Source organism: Loxodonta africana, chromosome 14 (assembly GCF_030014295.1).
Source record: "Loxodonta africana isolate mLoxAfr1 chromosome 14, mLoxAfr1.hap2, whole genome shotgun sequence".
NCBI classification, from domain to species: domain Eukaryota; kingdom Metazoa; phylum Chordata; class Mammalia; order Proboscidea; family Elephantidae; genus Loxodonta; species Loxodonta africana.
This window is the reverse complement of record NC_087355.1, coordinates 18,544,129-18,559,231: the sequence shown is the minus strand read 5'-3', so window position 1 is coordinate 18,559,231 and position 15,103 is coordinate 18,544,129. Positions and strand designations below refer to the sequence as shown.

At 36.1% G+C, this 15,103-nt stretch overlaps 1 protein-coding gene across 1 annotated transcript in view; it reads right to left on the bottom strand.

The window, feature by feature from the left end:
- PREX2 (phosphatidylinositol-3,4,5-trisphosphate dependent Rac exchange factor 2) overlaps positions 1-15,103 on the bottom strand; it is a 342,394-nt gene that overhangs the window by 108,696 nt on the left and 218,595 nt on the right. Inside the window, exons 26-31 of the mRNA XM_003408339.4 lie at positions 13,826-14,005; positions 11,582-11,676; positions 10,528-10,610; positions 9,739-9,829; positions 8,970-9,098; positions 3,191-3,232 (exon numbers count right to left, since the gene is read on the bottom strand). Of these exons, the coding sequence (XP_003408387.4) occupies positions 3,191-3,232; positions 8,970-9,098; positions 9,739-9,829; positions 10,528-10,610; positions 11,582-11,676; positions 13,826-14,005 (620 nt within the window). The remainder of the gene's footprint in view (positions 1-3,190; positions 3,233-8,969; positions 9,099-9,738; positions 9,830-10,527; positions 10,611-11,581; positions 11,677-13,825; positions 14,006-15,103) is intronic.

The window sequence follows — 15,103 nt, the reverse complement described above, 5'->3', positions numbered from 1 at the left end:
AGCATCCAGCACATGGCCCGGCACCTAGTGGGTGCTGAGTTTTGTTGCTGAATGGAGAAGGAACAACGTGATAAAGAAAGAAAGGAACCAAAGTCAGCTAACTCCCAGCAAAAATATCCAGATCTCTTCCTTGCAGTTATGCAGCTGCTCACAACTCCTAACTGTCCATCCTTTCCCAATGCTATTCTCATCTCCCATCTTTATCAGTAAAAACTACAGCAAGAACCAACACAGCTGCTCCCAGCTTCTAAGGAAAGAAAAACAGAGTTGTTTTGTTGTGACAGGTTGTTTATTGTTTTTGCAGAGTTAAGACTTTTCTTGTAATGGGAATACCCTCAAAAAACAAATGGTTTTTGTGCCTATCAAAACCTTCGTTTTCAATTCCGTACTCAAGCACCTTCTACATCTTCTACAAACACATTTTAAAATACTAACACTTCATTTATTCTTGGAAGTCTAAAAAGTTCAAATTCCAAAGAATGACATGGTTTCTAAGATACACAAGTAGTCTCAACCATTATTCTTATACAGAGATTATATGGAAAAGAAAAAAGTAAAAGAAACAAAAAGAGATGAGAGAAAAAGCAAGGTAGGAATAAAAGGGGTTAAAGAATAATATTTAGCAGATTGCATCTATGCTTTTCAAGAGAAGACCATAATTTTACAGCAAACAACATGGTATAATCTTGGCTACTGTTTTGGCGCCATCTTAAATGTAAAAAGGCGCGGCAGGGGGAGGGTTGGATAAGTAAAGTATGACAAATAAGAACCATGAGAGAAATAAGAAAACTTAAGTCAAGGTAAGAATCCAGAATAGCCATTTGAATATAAATGACTAAAACAATGCATTCCAGGACTGCTTTTAGAATTGGCAGAACTAAGTTTGAATTTCATTTCATTGATAAGGCATCCATCACATGCCTAATCCTTCAGATGCTCAAAAATATCGTTGAGTGAGTATCATTTGCCAGTTACCATTAATCTCTCTGAACTTCAATTTCTGGACCTTTAAAACCGGGCAAGAAATAATATTCTTACAGAGATGTTATGAGAACCAAAGAGATACATGAAAAAGAGGCCCGCGAAGTGCTTTGTTATTAGTAAAGCTCAAAAATGTAAGATATCTTTGTTATTATTATGACCCAGTCAAAGAGCAAGATAACAATCCGTTTAAGACAAAACAACATTAAAAATGCTCTTGGTTAACTTGGCTTATTCATTCATTTACAATAAAAACTTTCCAAGTGTGGTAGATTGTAAAAGCGGCCACACATTCTTCCCTTCCCTGTTTCTAGGCTCTGGCAATAAATAGCATTTTGAGGCTTCTCCCACCAAAAGCAGAGTCCAGTTCTCCACCCATTGCATCTGAGCCGGCTGTGACATGTCTTGGCCAACACAAGCGGGTGAACTCATCCACGCCTGCTCCCTTCTAACAACCCTTCCAAGAGGCCACATGAACAAGACCAGGCTAGCCTGATGGATGATAAAAAACATGTGGCCCAATCAGCCCTATTAACCTATAAGCCCTCTAAGCTGCCCCATATATATATATGTATGTATATATGTGTATATATGTGTATGTGTGTGTATATATGTGTATGTGCCTATGTATATGTATATGTAAGTGAGGCTACCTTACATCACCAGTGCCCAGCCAACGCACTGCCTAGCTTCTAACACATAAACAAGCCCAACTAAGGTCAACAAACCCTGGCAGAGGGCAGCAGAACAACCCAGCTGACACTAGACTCATAAGCATCACAAACTATTGTTCTTTTACGCCACAAAGTTTTGGGATTTTTTTTTTTTAACATAACAAAAACTAACTAATATAAACCAATACCCAAACCCACTGCCACTGAGTCGATTCTGACTCATAGCAACCCTACAGGACAGAACAGAAACTGCTCCATAGGGTTTCCAAGAAGTGGCTGGTAGATTTGAGCTGCCTACCTTTTGGTTAGCAGCTGAGATCTTAACCACCAGGGCCCAACTACATAAAGTTTCAAAATTCTATGTTGTATTTTAAAGGCATGTAATTGTATTTTTAGGTTCAAGTTCCTACCAAAATCTAAAGTTAGCATGATAGTATTTGTTTATATACACCTTGGGAGAATTTTTAATCTTTTGGAAATAGATTAAAATAATAAAAAATGAGCCATTCAACATATCTCTATATCTAGAGAAAGAGATATATAACAAGCTAACTTTAAACTGTATCATCCTCACTGAACGGCATTTATTTGAGTTTTCCCAAACTTTAGGATCCATATCCTTCTAAATGCATTTGGAATAAAAATATGGCTGAGACATTTCATAGATTTCCCCTTTTTCATTCATTTTTGCAACAAATATTTGTGAAGCATCTATGTGCAAGCCTGTATTTTATGCATTTGTTTATGACCAAAATAGGTATAAAACCGAAACGCATTGCCGATTCGGACTCATAGCGACCCTATAGGTATAGCTCCTGCCTTCAGGAAGCTAACAGTCTATCATCTGTAGTTCAGAGTTTAATCAAATATTTAATCATCCCTTAACTTCACTTTTCATTACCAATATATTTTGAGCTTCCACTATATGTGTGATATTGTTGTTGTTGTGTGCCATGAGTTAATTCCAACTAATAGGGACCATATATCACAGAGCAGAATTGCCCCATAGGTTTCCTAGGCTGTAATCTTTATGGGAGCAGATCACCAGGTCTTTCCCCCCATGGAGCTACTGGTGGGTTGAAACCACTGGCCTTTCGGTTAGCAGCCAAGCATTTTACCATTTCGCTAGCAGGGCTACTTATGTTCATGATACAAGTGCTTTAATATATGAGATGCAAAATGTTTACATATATCCTGTTCATAAACAAGCCATACAAAGATTCACAATAAATCCCATTTGCATCATTAATTTAACCAAACTCTACTGCCTTTCTCCTTTTTAATTATGCTCTCTATGAATATATATTTATATATGATTTCGTGTTTTTGTCTATAATCAAAGATGAGTACATGTCGTTGTATGTTTATTAATGCTATGTATTATTTTTTAATCCTTCTGAGGCATTAAAAGAAGGTAAAGATTGCACCTCTATCTACACTCAGAAACTGTAGAAGTTGTTTCCATTCATATTATGAGACTTCCAAGGACATGAGCCACATTCATTTTAAACGGTAAAAATAATGCAAAATATTACCTGAATATTCAAGAAGCGCAAGGAGCACCCTACACTTCACCTCTGCAGGGAAAGAGAAGATATCAGTTAGTTGCTCAATCTTTTTCTGCCATAAATATCACATATTAACCTTGTACTAAAAATTAGTACTATATTATTATATTAAACAAATATTATTATATTAGATAATGAAAATTACATTCACTCGAGGTGTTATTCTTGCCTATCTGCCTATATAAATTTTATCCAATGTTCAAGATCCTAAAATATCTCCAGCACAGAATTATATGAGTCTATGAAACACCATTCAGATCCTTTGTAATTTATCTTTAAATGCTTTATTTAGCCTGCATGATATATCTAATTAAGTAGTCAAGCTACTGCCGTTGAGAGCAGAGAAATATCAAATATTTCCAAATGTTCCTCTTCTCACCCCATCCTCACACAGGGCCAAAGACAGTAGGTGCCTGGTAAATACATATTAATGTCATACACATTGTTATACAAACAATGAGTTACATGTCCAGTTGCTTCCAATTGGTAAATAGTTGAGTTCCAACAGGTAAAAATAAAAACAGAGTTTCTTCTATATGTTCATGCTTATGGGAAATAAAGAAAAGGTTACGTTGCATCCTATTCTACAGAGGTTTGCAGTGGAGAAAGAGACAAACTAACCCTTAGGAAATGGAGGAAATACTTGAAAGCACGTTAAATTTTACAAGCAGGACCACAACAGCTAAAGAATTTCAGGGGCAGCAAAGTATGCTGGACTAAGAGTCAAAAGACTCAGCTATTATTCACTAATTACTTTGAGTCTAAAAATTGCTCATCCATTTAAAAGTTGGCAGCAACAATATCTACCTTACCTATTTTACAGGCCTGAGTAGGAAAAATAAATGGGAACGTATATCAAAAGTTTTTGAAAACTGTTTAAAGTGCTACACATATGTGAAGTACTACTGTAATATGGATTTAGCTTAAACTGGTATAGAATTCTAAGCAAGCCTAAAAGAAAATTTTTTGAAAAAAATGAGGACTGTCAAGGGGAGTACAGGAATAATCCAAGAGTGGAAAATAGCAATAGCAAAGTAATATAATAGAGAATGAATACCAGATACCCAACAACCTAGAGCAGAGACTTTTAACGTCATTATGAGATTGAGATTGGGATACAACTGGAAAGCCCCATTGAGAAACGGCTTCTAACATCAGATTGATGAGTGCAGACCTATCTAACAGTGAAACATTAAAAGATTCTGGGGCAGGGTACTGAAATTATGAACATGGTATTCTAAAAAGATAAATCTGGTAATGGCATATATAAATCCAGAAAGATGAGAGACGGGGATTAGCCAGAAAACCATTGGAATTACTGATATATGAAGAAAAAGAGAAAAAGTCAAGAGATTTTTGATTAAAAGCAGCTCTTTTGGGTATTGGGGCGAAGGCAAACAAAAAAAGAAAAAAAGGAGGGGGAAAAATGACAAGCTTGTGAAAAAAATGCAAGCTTTTGAAAGGAGAACAATTTTTGGAGAGAGCAAAGGGTTGAAAATGAGTTCACTATTAGACATTTGAATTTCAGGTGATGGTGGAATAATCCAGCAAAAATATTCCTTAGTTGGCTGATAACATAAACTATTTTAGCTGAGAGATTTGGCAAGAAATAGGCATCATTAAGTGACATCATACAATGGATCTCTCCGCACGTAATCCACTATCTGCTCTCCTCTGCCCTCACTTTAGTTGTCTATGAATGGATGGGTATATAACAACATAATTTATGAATGGCAGTGTAACAATTCTAGCTAAATAAAGATCATAGGATTATGATATTTTGAAATCAGATTCTAGAGAATAGCAAAAATAATATGTACTCAGCTACATGGTCTAAGGGAAAAGCCACATGTTGTCTTCAGTCTAGAGTTGATACTCAAAAAACTTGTAGCTGAGACAATGGTTGCTATTTGTAGTTGTGCAAATATGGGACTTTCTGTTCTGTTGAAAAATTTACACTCTGCCACAGAACCAAGAATCCCAGAACTTTAGCAGCTTACTTATTTTGCTCTTAGATCAAGTAAAATGTTTCAGAAATAAATGAATGCTATGGTATGGCATGGTTTCTTCCTTGGAGTAATTTAATTTTACATTAATATAACATTATATTAACCATGAAATTCTGACAAGATGGCATTATGTTACATTTCCAGCCAAGACCTAACCTAGCATTAAATCATTCCACATATAAAGGTAATTTATGAAATACGGTAGACTAGGACACATTCCAGGTGAACTGATGATGTTACTCGAGTATCTCCACATAACAAGCACCTGATTTTCAAGGATTTCAATGCTACTGCTTCCATCCAATATAAGAGGACCAAACACCATACACATTACCAGAAAATGGCAGCCTGCCCTCTCCCTTGCGTATTCTACTGGGGTGAACCAACAATGGCAAATTAATCATTTTAAAAACCTCACTTAACATGTTGACAAGCACAGTTTTTATTCAAAGAGTCAGTGCACTTCACTGAACTTTATAACTTTACAACTTAAATTCCCCAAAAAGTCCTCCCAGCACACTGAATATAAGACTTAGAACATTCCCAACTACAGCCATCCAGCTTTTGGGTTCCATGACGAAAAATCAAACCAAAAACCAAACCCATTGCCATCGAGTTGATTCCGACTCATAACGACTCTATAGGACAGAGTAGAACTGCCCCATAAGGTTTCCAAGGAGGGGCTGGTGGATACAAACCGCTGACCTTTTGGTTAGCAGCTGTGGCACTTAACCACTGTGCCACCAGGGCTCCCCATTATCAAAAGTGGCATCAATAGTCACAACATCAAGCAATCAATCAAATGTGTATATTACTGTAATTTCTATCAGTTGCTTAACGTGACATGAGATACAAAAGGCATAAAAGCAGAAATTTTTATGAAAATCTAAGACTCTTAAAATAAACACTTTTTTAAAAAATTAATTTTTATCCTGTATTAGACATTTATATCTCAAAGATTAAACTCTTCAAAACACAAACATAAAAAAGGTATTAAAGATTTCTCTGTTCCTTGGCTATTTTGCATTTACTCTAAACATGAATTTAATATAAAAAGGAAATCTCAAAGCAAGAAGAGCTGAACTAAACTTTATGAAATATAATTTTGGGGAGTGTCATGATACTGACTTCTACTCAGTGAAAATATACTCAGTAAAGTACATGCTTAAATCTCTTGCACTTAACTGCCTTTTAAAAGTGTATTTATCATTTTTGTTCTTCCTTATGTTGGGGGGTTTTAAATTCAGACTTTCACTAAATGGGGTACTGCAATGTGCCACAGGTGATCATTATATTCTGATATAAAATAAAAGTATTGCCGAGAAATCCAGACCTTGAGAACAAAAGATTCCATCACACAAGAGAGTTGCTGTGATTTACTTGGAGAAGCATTCCATATCTGTACAAGCGTCTTCTCTACTGATCTCTAAACAATACCCAAGTTGTTATACTGCAGTATATTCCCATAAAGAGGATTTAGTAATCATAGAACTCTGAAACCATCTCCCTCGTTTAATAAGTTAGGAAACTGAGGTCCAAGGAGTGAAGGAACAGGCTCAGACCCCATGAAGTACACGGACCTATCCGTTGTCAGCAAAGTATAAAACTCGAGAGATGAGCTTTAGAAAACCATTAAAAGGCTCTAGTCAAAGTTTCAAACACACACACACACACACACAATCACTGGAATCCCTAATTCACCCTAAAAAATAGTACTGGCTAAAGTTATGCTGTAATTCTGCTCTGCACTATTTACCACATTCAATTTACACAAAAATGACTAGGAATAAAAATGCAAAAATAGTTATTTACTGTAGGCGTTTCCTAACCTTAGTATTAATGATATTTTGGGCCAGATAATTCTTTATTTTGAAGAGCTGACTTGTGCCTTGTAGAATATTCTCTACTCACTAGATGCCAGTAGCACCTTTTCCCCCAAAGTGAAAAACCAAAAAAATCTCCAGACATTGCCAAGCACTGGTTGACACCACTGGTCTAATTACTGGGAAGAAATTCACTGAATTAGCTATATCATAAATTAGACAAATTTTTTATTTCTTCTTTTTTACCATGATCATTTTAGAAACTCTCAAAATTCTCTACTTAGTAACTCTGACCCAAAACAACAAAGGATCAGATACAATAGAGTTGTCTAGAAGTTTTATATCTCTAATTCCAGTTCATATTTATCATGGGCTGTTGAGTAAATGATGCCATGATAGTTAATAACAACCAACTCAAACAAAACTTCTGAAAAAGAAACTTAAACATGAATAATGCAACATACATAATTATTTTGATTTGCATCAAGATTCACTATTTTTTAGGCTTTCCATAATATGCTTCATGCCTTTTATGAATGCTAGAAGCTTTTCTAATATGTTTCACATTATAAAATATTAAATCTTTTCCACATCCCATTTGTCTTCACGAGTTTTTATTTTATTCACTGGGAATATTCTCTATGACAAAGTCTACATTGTTGAGATTCTTGAGGTACAAGGTTTTGCAATCTTATTCTCTCTTTTCCTCCTCCTCCCTCACATTTTCAATCCTTTTGTTTTTCTTACAACATAAAACATTTCAAAAAAAAGTTCAAAGAACTTCAGGAATCAATAAAAACAAGCAGCCTAATTGTGTTAAATGGGCAAAGACGGGGAAATCAACAGAAGAGACTAATGACACATAAACATGGAAAAATGTGCACCATCACAAGTAACCAGGGAAATGCAAGATTAAACCACAATAACACACAGTTTCATTAGCCTGGCAAGTGTTTAAGTTTGGCGATTCCAAGTCTGGGTGAAGATGTGAAGAAACAGGAACTCTAATAAAGTGCTGACTGGAAGTGTCAATTGGGATGACCACTTTCGAGGACAGCTTGTTAATATTTAGCAAACATCTAGTATCTAGCAAAGGAAGAACTCCCTTGTTGGTACAAAAGGTTAACCCGCCTGGCTACTAACTGAAAGACTAGAGGTTCAAGTCTACCCAGAGGCATCTCAGAATAAAGGACTGGAAATCTACATTCGAAAAACCAACCACTGAAAACCCCATGGAGTACAGTTCTACTCCGACACACATGAGATCACCATGATTGGAATCAACTCCAAGGCAACTGGTTGTTGGAAACATCTAATAAAGAGTTTCGTAACTCAAGACCTAGCAACTTACTCCACTCACATATGTGTACAAAGAACACTGGGCAAAAAAGCTGCAGTACTGTTTTAAAATGGCAACAAAAAGGAAACAAAGTATCCATCAACAAAAGAATGGGTACATAAAATTTACAGATTAGAGAAAATGAATAAACTGGAGCCAAACTTATCACCATAGAGAAATCTCATTAACGCAATGTTAATTTTTTTAAAGCAACACTTACAGGAGAAATATAGTGTATTACCAATTACACAAAGTCGTAAAACACACAAAATAATATGTTCAAAGAATATACATATTTAGTAAGAGTGTAAAGACCTGCATGAGAACATTAATTCCAAACTCAGGAATTTATCTTGGAGGGAAATGAGATAGAGAAATGTACAAAGGAGGGGGTTCATTTTTTAAGCTAGTATTTTTACATTGTATTTGATACATTATTTTCCATTATCTTTGTACTTCTAAAATACATCATTTGTTTAATAAAAAAGGGTAATACTGAGCTCTTGTTTTTAGAGCATTTTTAAAATTATGATTGCTAATGGCATGCAATGTTCTTCTTTGCTTTTCATCCTGACCTTCAACAAATTTTCTGATGTTCTGTGCAAGATTCCGGACACTGCTGGGAAGATTCCAAGGATCTTGCTTGATGTGAAGCCTTAACCTTTTTGGACAACTCAGCTTAGGCTCCATTTCCTGCTGAAATTCTAAACAAACACAGAAAATCTCTCCTAAGTTCCAACCATTTATAAAACAGTTAACAAGCGCATTGACTTCAGAATCTTTTATCACTGTGTTCCTACAATACCATTATGGTGATAATTTCTTTAGCTGTATCATAGGAGAGAATTTGCTAAATTTAAAAATGTCAACTTGGACTGTTATTTACTTACAAATATATGAACAAAGAACCAAATTTAGATGAAAATCCTTTCTACTTTCAATATCCTAAACTAGATATCTGAAAGTGGGAGCTTTCTATCGTGTTCTGTTTGCCAACCCTTCCTTCCCCACTACCCTTCCTCCCTGACTGAGATATAACCAAGTAGATATTACACTTGGTTTCAGCAAAAGCAACTTAACACTTAAGTCTCTTCACTGTATTCATTTCTTACCAGTCTGACCTCTTTAGGCATTAAACCTTCGAATCTTTCCAGGAAATCTAAGAGGTCCTATAGTGACTATATACGTACATTCAAAGATCAGCAAAATACAAGTAGTAGTCAGTGAATTATGAAACATGAGCAACCAGAATTTTTCATGTCATACTAGGATTGTGCTTCATGACTATATTCTCTGCCATCTTTTGTTTCCCAACTGCCTCTAATAGTTACTTTTTAACCTTACCTTCTAATCCTCGAGCTGGTGTGAGGTACTTGGTTTGCTCAAAGGCCCTCATTACAGCTTGCCCTTTTAGGAGATTGGTAATTGAATCCACCTATCAAGAGCAAGAGCAGAGATGTCTGAGAGTTACTTACTTCCCATAATACCGAATATGTATTTTTAGGAGTAAATCTTCTAAATTTTTTTTTCGTAAAGCAACGATTATTTGTGAAACCACATGATGCTTGTAAAATATGCTTTTAAAGTAAAATGTTGAAATAAAGCCATCTGATATTTGCCTTGACATTTGTTACTACCCTACCATAAATTTTTTTTTTTTTTTTTACCATATATTACTATAAAATAAATATTCAACTTACAAAAGAAATGACAAGTTCTGGAGTTATCAAAAACATGCAAATAGAAGATAATTGGAATTTTTTAAGTGGTAAAAACTTCTATGAATTTTGGTTACAGATATAAATGTGAAATACCTACTTTTTGAAATTAGGAATTAAGTTAGCAACACATACCGTAAAAGATTCTGAAAACCCACAAAGAAACAAATAGTAAGAGGATAACTCCAATGTGTTCCTAAGACTATGAAATATTTGATGTTCTCAACAATCTCTTGGGTTAGTTGGAGAAGGGATTCTTTATTCTCATTAAAAATTGCAGAAAATGAAGTGAAGAAGGTAGAGGGACAGATTGAGGCCTTTCCATTCTAGTTCTCAGGTGTTTTTACTACACCCAAAAAGGGATTGCTTTTAGTTTAGCCTGTGGATATAAGACCCACCACCATCCCTCTTATACCTGGCTGAAAAGATGCTCAAGGCAACTGTGTATCTTGTCCTGTTTATCATGAGAAATGCGAACACTCAGGGGAAGTTCGTCACCTAGATGTTGAAAACAAAAATCATTCCTCTCACGTTGTGTTCAACATTCCAGAATACTTTAATATTAAATAAAAAATAAAATTAATTAAGTATAAGCTCTTATTCCATTCATTAGTTCTCAGAAAAAGAATTCCAGAAGATTTAATAGCTACCAAGATGTCAGATTATTATTCCTTTGGAAAACAAGGTGGTAAGAACACTATGGTTTCATATTTAAATAATTCTTTCACTGGCGTGTTTTTCTAATGATTTAATAGTTGAGATAAACTGCATACTTAAAAGTTAAGATCTGTCCTAATTAGATAAGAAGTCTTCATTCTTAACATACACAACAGATGTTTCTCTCAATCTGTGTTTTCTATTTACCGCTCTCCCCGTCACTCTAGTCTAACGTTCCCTCAGGTGCATTCACTGTCTTAAAAGTCCTCAGTTTTGAACCCCTTTCCACTACCTAGCCCAATCAACAATGCCTAATAGTTCTAGTAAAACATGTTTCCTGCGTACCTATAATTCTTCATACCAAAAACAAAAACACTCGTTGCCTTTGAGTCAATTCCAACTCATAGCTACCCTATAGGAAAGAGTAGAACTGCCCCATAGGGTTTCCAAGGCTGTAATCTTTATGGAAACAGACTGCTACATCTTTCTTCCTCTGAGTGGCTGGTGGGTTTGAACTGCTGACCTTTCAGTTAGCAGCCAAGCACTTAGCCACTGTGCCACGGGGGCTCCTTATAAAAAGATCATAGCATATATATTAGGATAAAAATCAGTCTGTTTCTTTCAGTTCTTTTTAATTTACTGTTTATAATGAGATAGGGAAATTGACTTTGTGACACACATAAAACTGAAATGAAATATGTGGCCACCTAGAATGACTGACGTAAGATAAAAACGCACGTGGCCCAAACAAGTGAATCCCTCAGGTATCGCTGCTAGAACATGGAGGAGCACGCGTGTGTGACCCAGCGCACCTGAGTCCATCTCATCGCTGTGGAAGTAAGAGCTGCACTGGCTGCTGCAAACGCTGGTGAAGGAGGCGATGGAATTCCTGTTGCTGTTGCAGTCGCTGAAAAGGACGGGTGACAGGACTTTTTCAAACATATTTTTATATTGTGGTAAACAAAACATTTGCCATTTCAACATTTTTACGCGAGCAATTCAGTAACGTTAATTACGTTCCTCATGCTGTACAACCATCACCGTTATCTATTTCCAAATTTCTCCATCACCCTTACAGAAGCTGTGAGTGTGCCAACGTCTCCCAGGGATTTCTTATTACATAAACTTAACATGCCACAGTTATATTTTTTAATCTGTGCTATAGACAACTATGAGAAAGATAATCTTGTTCTCTAACAGCATGTCTGGAAAGCCTGGTGGTGTAGTGGTTAAGAGCTACAGCTGCTAACTATAAGGTGCTCCCTGGAAACCCCATTGGGTCACTATGAGTTGGAATCGACTCGACAGCAACAGGTTTTTTTAAACAGCTTGTTTACTTACAAAAAAATGTATTTTAGATTCAATCGAATTTCAAATCTTCTTATCTTGTGTAATCTGACCCTAAATGATTTTTTGTAAATGTACAGTTTGAAATCTAGGAGTCTAACTGAACTTCATATTCTTCATAATCTATTTGATAGTATGCTCCTGTAGTTAGATAATTTAGTAACAGAGGTAAAGGAAGTCTTGTTTCATGGTATCTACCTTTCAACCCTGTCTGGGAGTTTAAATTTAAAATTATCTGCTATACTCTGAGCTTCGTTAGGGAGGTCCGGCATCTTGTCCTTCTTTACCTCAGAGTTCACACAGGACCTCCACCTAGTAAATGCTCGATAATGGTGACTGCTGAAGGAAAGAATATTCCTTCATATGTGAATATGGACATACTACAGGTTTCAGAAACAGTACAGGAGATAAAATAATTTCTTCCTCTCAAGTAAAAAGAACTTATTTAACTTAAAATTTACATGTAAAATTTCTATCTTCGCCTAGAAGGAGACTGTGATGTTAATTTTAATTATTTGATAAGTAGAATCTGAGTAAGAAAGTATTTTTAGACATGTAATTTCCCACTAGAGAAAAGCCACAGATTCCTATTAAAGGAGCATATTGGTGAAGCATGAGAAGTTAAAGCAAATGAAATGATAAAAGTTGATTACTTCTGTTACACATTATTAAATCTCTGGATTAATCAACTCACATATTCATTAAAAACCCTTTTTTAAATAGAAATGGAATAGCTGAGTGGTTAAGAGATAAACTCTGGATCCAGACCACCTGGTTTCATAGTTAAATCATGTAACTCCTGTTGACTTCAGTTTCCTTTCACATAAAACGGAATTAATGCCAGAGCTTGCCACACAGAGTTGCTGTGGGGATTATGCAAAATTGTCCTGTTCCTCAGTGTGCTTGGTAAAAATGTGCTCTTAATGCTAGCTATTAGGTGGCACCAAACATCTGTGATGAGAAGAACTTTCACTTAATTACTATTTACTCCACTGTCTTTCCACTGTAAAACACTGTAGGCTACACAAGTGAACAAGTGTTTGCTTCAATTAACAGAAATATAATGGGAGAAGGTAAAGCTAAACACACAGCACATATGGCGGGTTACAATGGTCGTCAATGAGGCCTCAGGTGATACAAAGACTCAAGGGAGAAACAGCACTTTCGAAGAAGGAAGGTCATTGGAGGAGGTGCCATTGGAGAGTCTGGTAAAAAGATGACAGAGTTGGAGGAAAGCCATCCCAGGAGAAGAAAAAAACTCAAAGCTTGTCATGGAGGTAGGCAAGTTAAATTAGTTCAACTAGCTTCAAACATAGACAAGAAGAAAGGGAGAAGGGCGGCAAAAAGAACTACTCATTACCCAATCATCCAATGAGCAGAAACATATTTTTTTTTAAGTTAATACAGGTACAATTTGATTATTGACTATACATGTAACACAATCCATTAACAGCACAACAAATACCCCAAACTAGGTTCACAGAATTGAAGAAAAAAATGCTTTCAAAGTGCTCAAATCGTAAAAGGGAAGAATTTTAAAGTGTACGCTGTCCCACTAGGCTTTGTCCAGAGTTGGTAACAGCTGATGATTATTCTGAGGGAGTAATACACAAAAACAGCAATCAAATTTTTTTCCAAGACTTTTGTGGAAAACACAGACTCACCTTTGACTTTGTTGCTGAACTGAGTTTAAGAAATTAGCAAATTACCTGTAAGAGTCTCTGTTGCTGACAGTGTCGTGGCCTGAATCTTCTTGTTCATCGCCTGCTACATTAAAACAGACTCTTTTGCTGTTTCTCTCCCCCTTCTCATTGTCACTGTCTGTTGGTATCATGGACTCCGAGGTCTTACGTTCTAGTTTGGGAGAATATGTTATTGAAGACAGAAGGCTGCAATGTGATATTAAAAAAAAAAAAAAAAAAGAGTAAGTGTACTTTTCCAAACTGGCTGCTACAGATCAGCACCTTATATGTTGAACATGCAAATTAAATACTTTATTGCATAAAAAGCATAGTATGCAAAGTTCACTTTTTCCTCTCAGAATAAGTAATAGAAAGAGCACACAATTTAGACCAGAAAGCTGCATTCAAATCCTGGTTCTGCCATTTACTTGTTTTGCTATTATACTATAGCTATGATAGATTCTCTTTGACATCTATAAAATGGGGATAAATAAGAATACCTCAGGGGAAAGACCTGGCAATCTGCTGCCATAAAGATCACAGCCTAGAAAACTCTATGGGTGCAGTTCTACCCCATCACATGGGGTCACTATGAGTCAGGGCACCCAACAACAACAACCCTAAACAATTGCTTTGAGAATAAAACGAGAGCAGCATATTCCTGATATATAAGGATGTCAAATCCCTCCCCTAGCCATGACCACCACCATCACTACCACATAAAAACACTTGGTAAACTTGGGAGTCTTAGGCAAATACGAAACTCAAACACTAAATGTGTTTTAATATCCTCCCTGGCTTATCCTCAGAGAGATTAAAAACTCACTTACCCATCTACCCCGCCTCCTGTTTGTCCTGGGCTTTCTCTAATTGCCGGAGAATACTGTTTGTCAATAAATGCCTTTCATTGCTCATTTAAACAGGGGTCCTGGCCTTAGTGATTATAAGATGCTAAGCAGAGTCACATTCATGGTGAGGATGGGACAGGCAAGGGCCACTCCAGTCTCATCCTCCACCCTGCCAGGATGAAATGTCACAAATCTGTCCAGATGAAGAGGTCTTCCACTTTGCCCAAGGCTAAAAAGCCACATTTAGACTCTGAATGGGTATTAAATTTGATGAGGGCTCAGAGTGGCTAACGATCCTACCACTCTAGACTTGATAGGAGGCTGTAAAATGTTTTGGCTAGAACTAACTCAAAATTATGCAAAAATGGAATTAGTCTTCATTAGAAAAAGCATGCTATAAAACTTCCAAAATGTATTCAATCCTACCTAAACAAAGAGGCCCATGTATTGCTTCTCA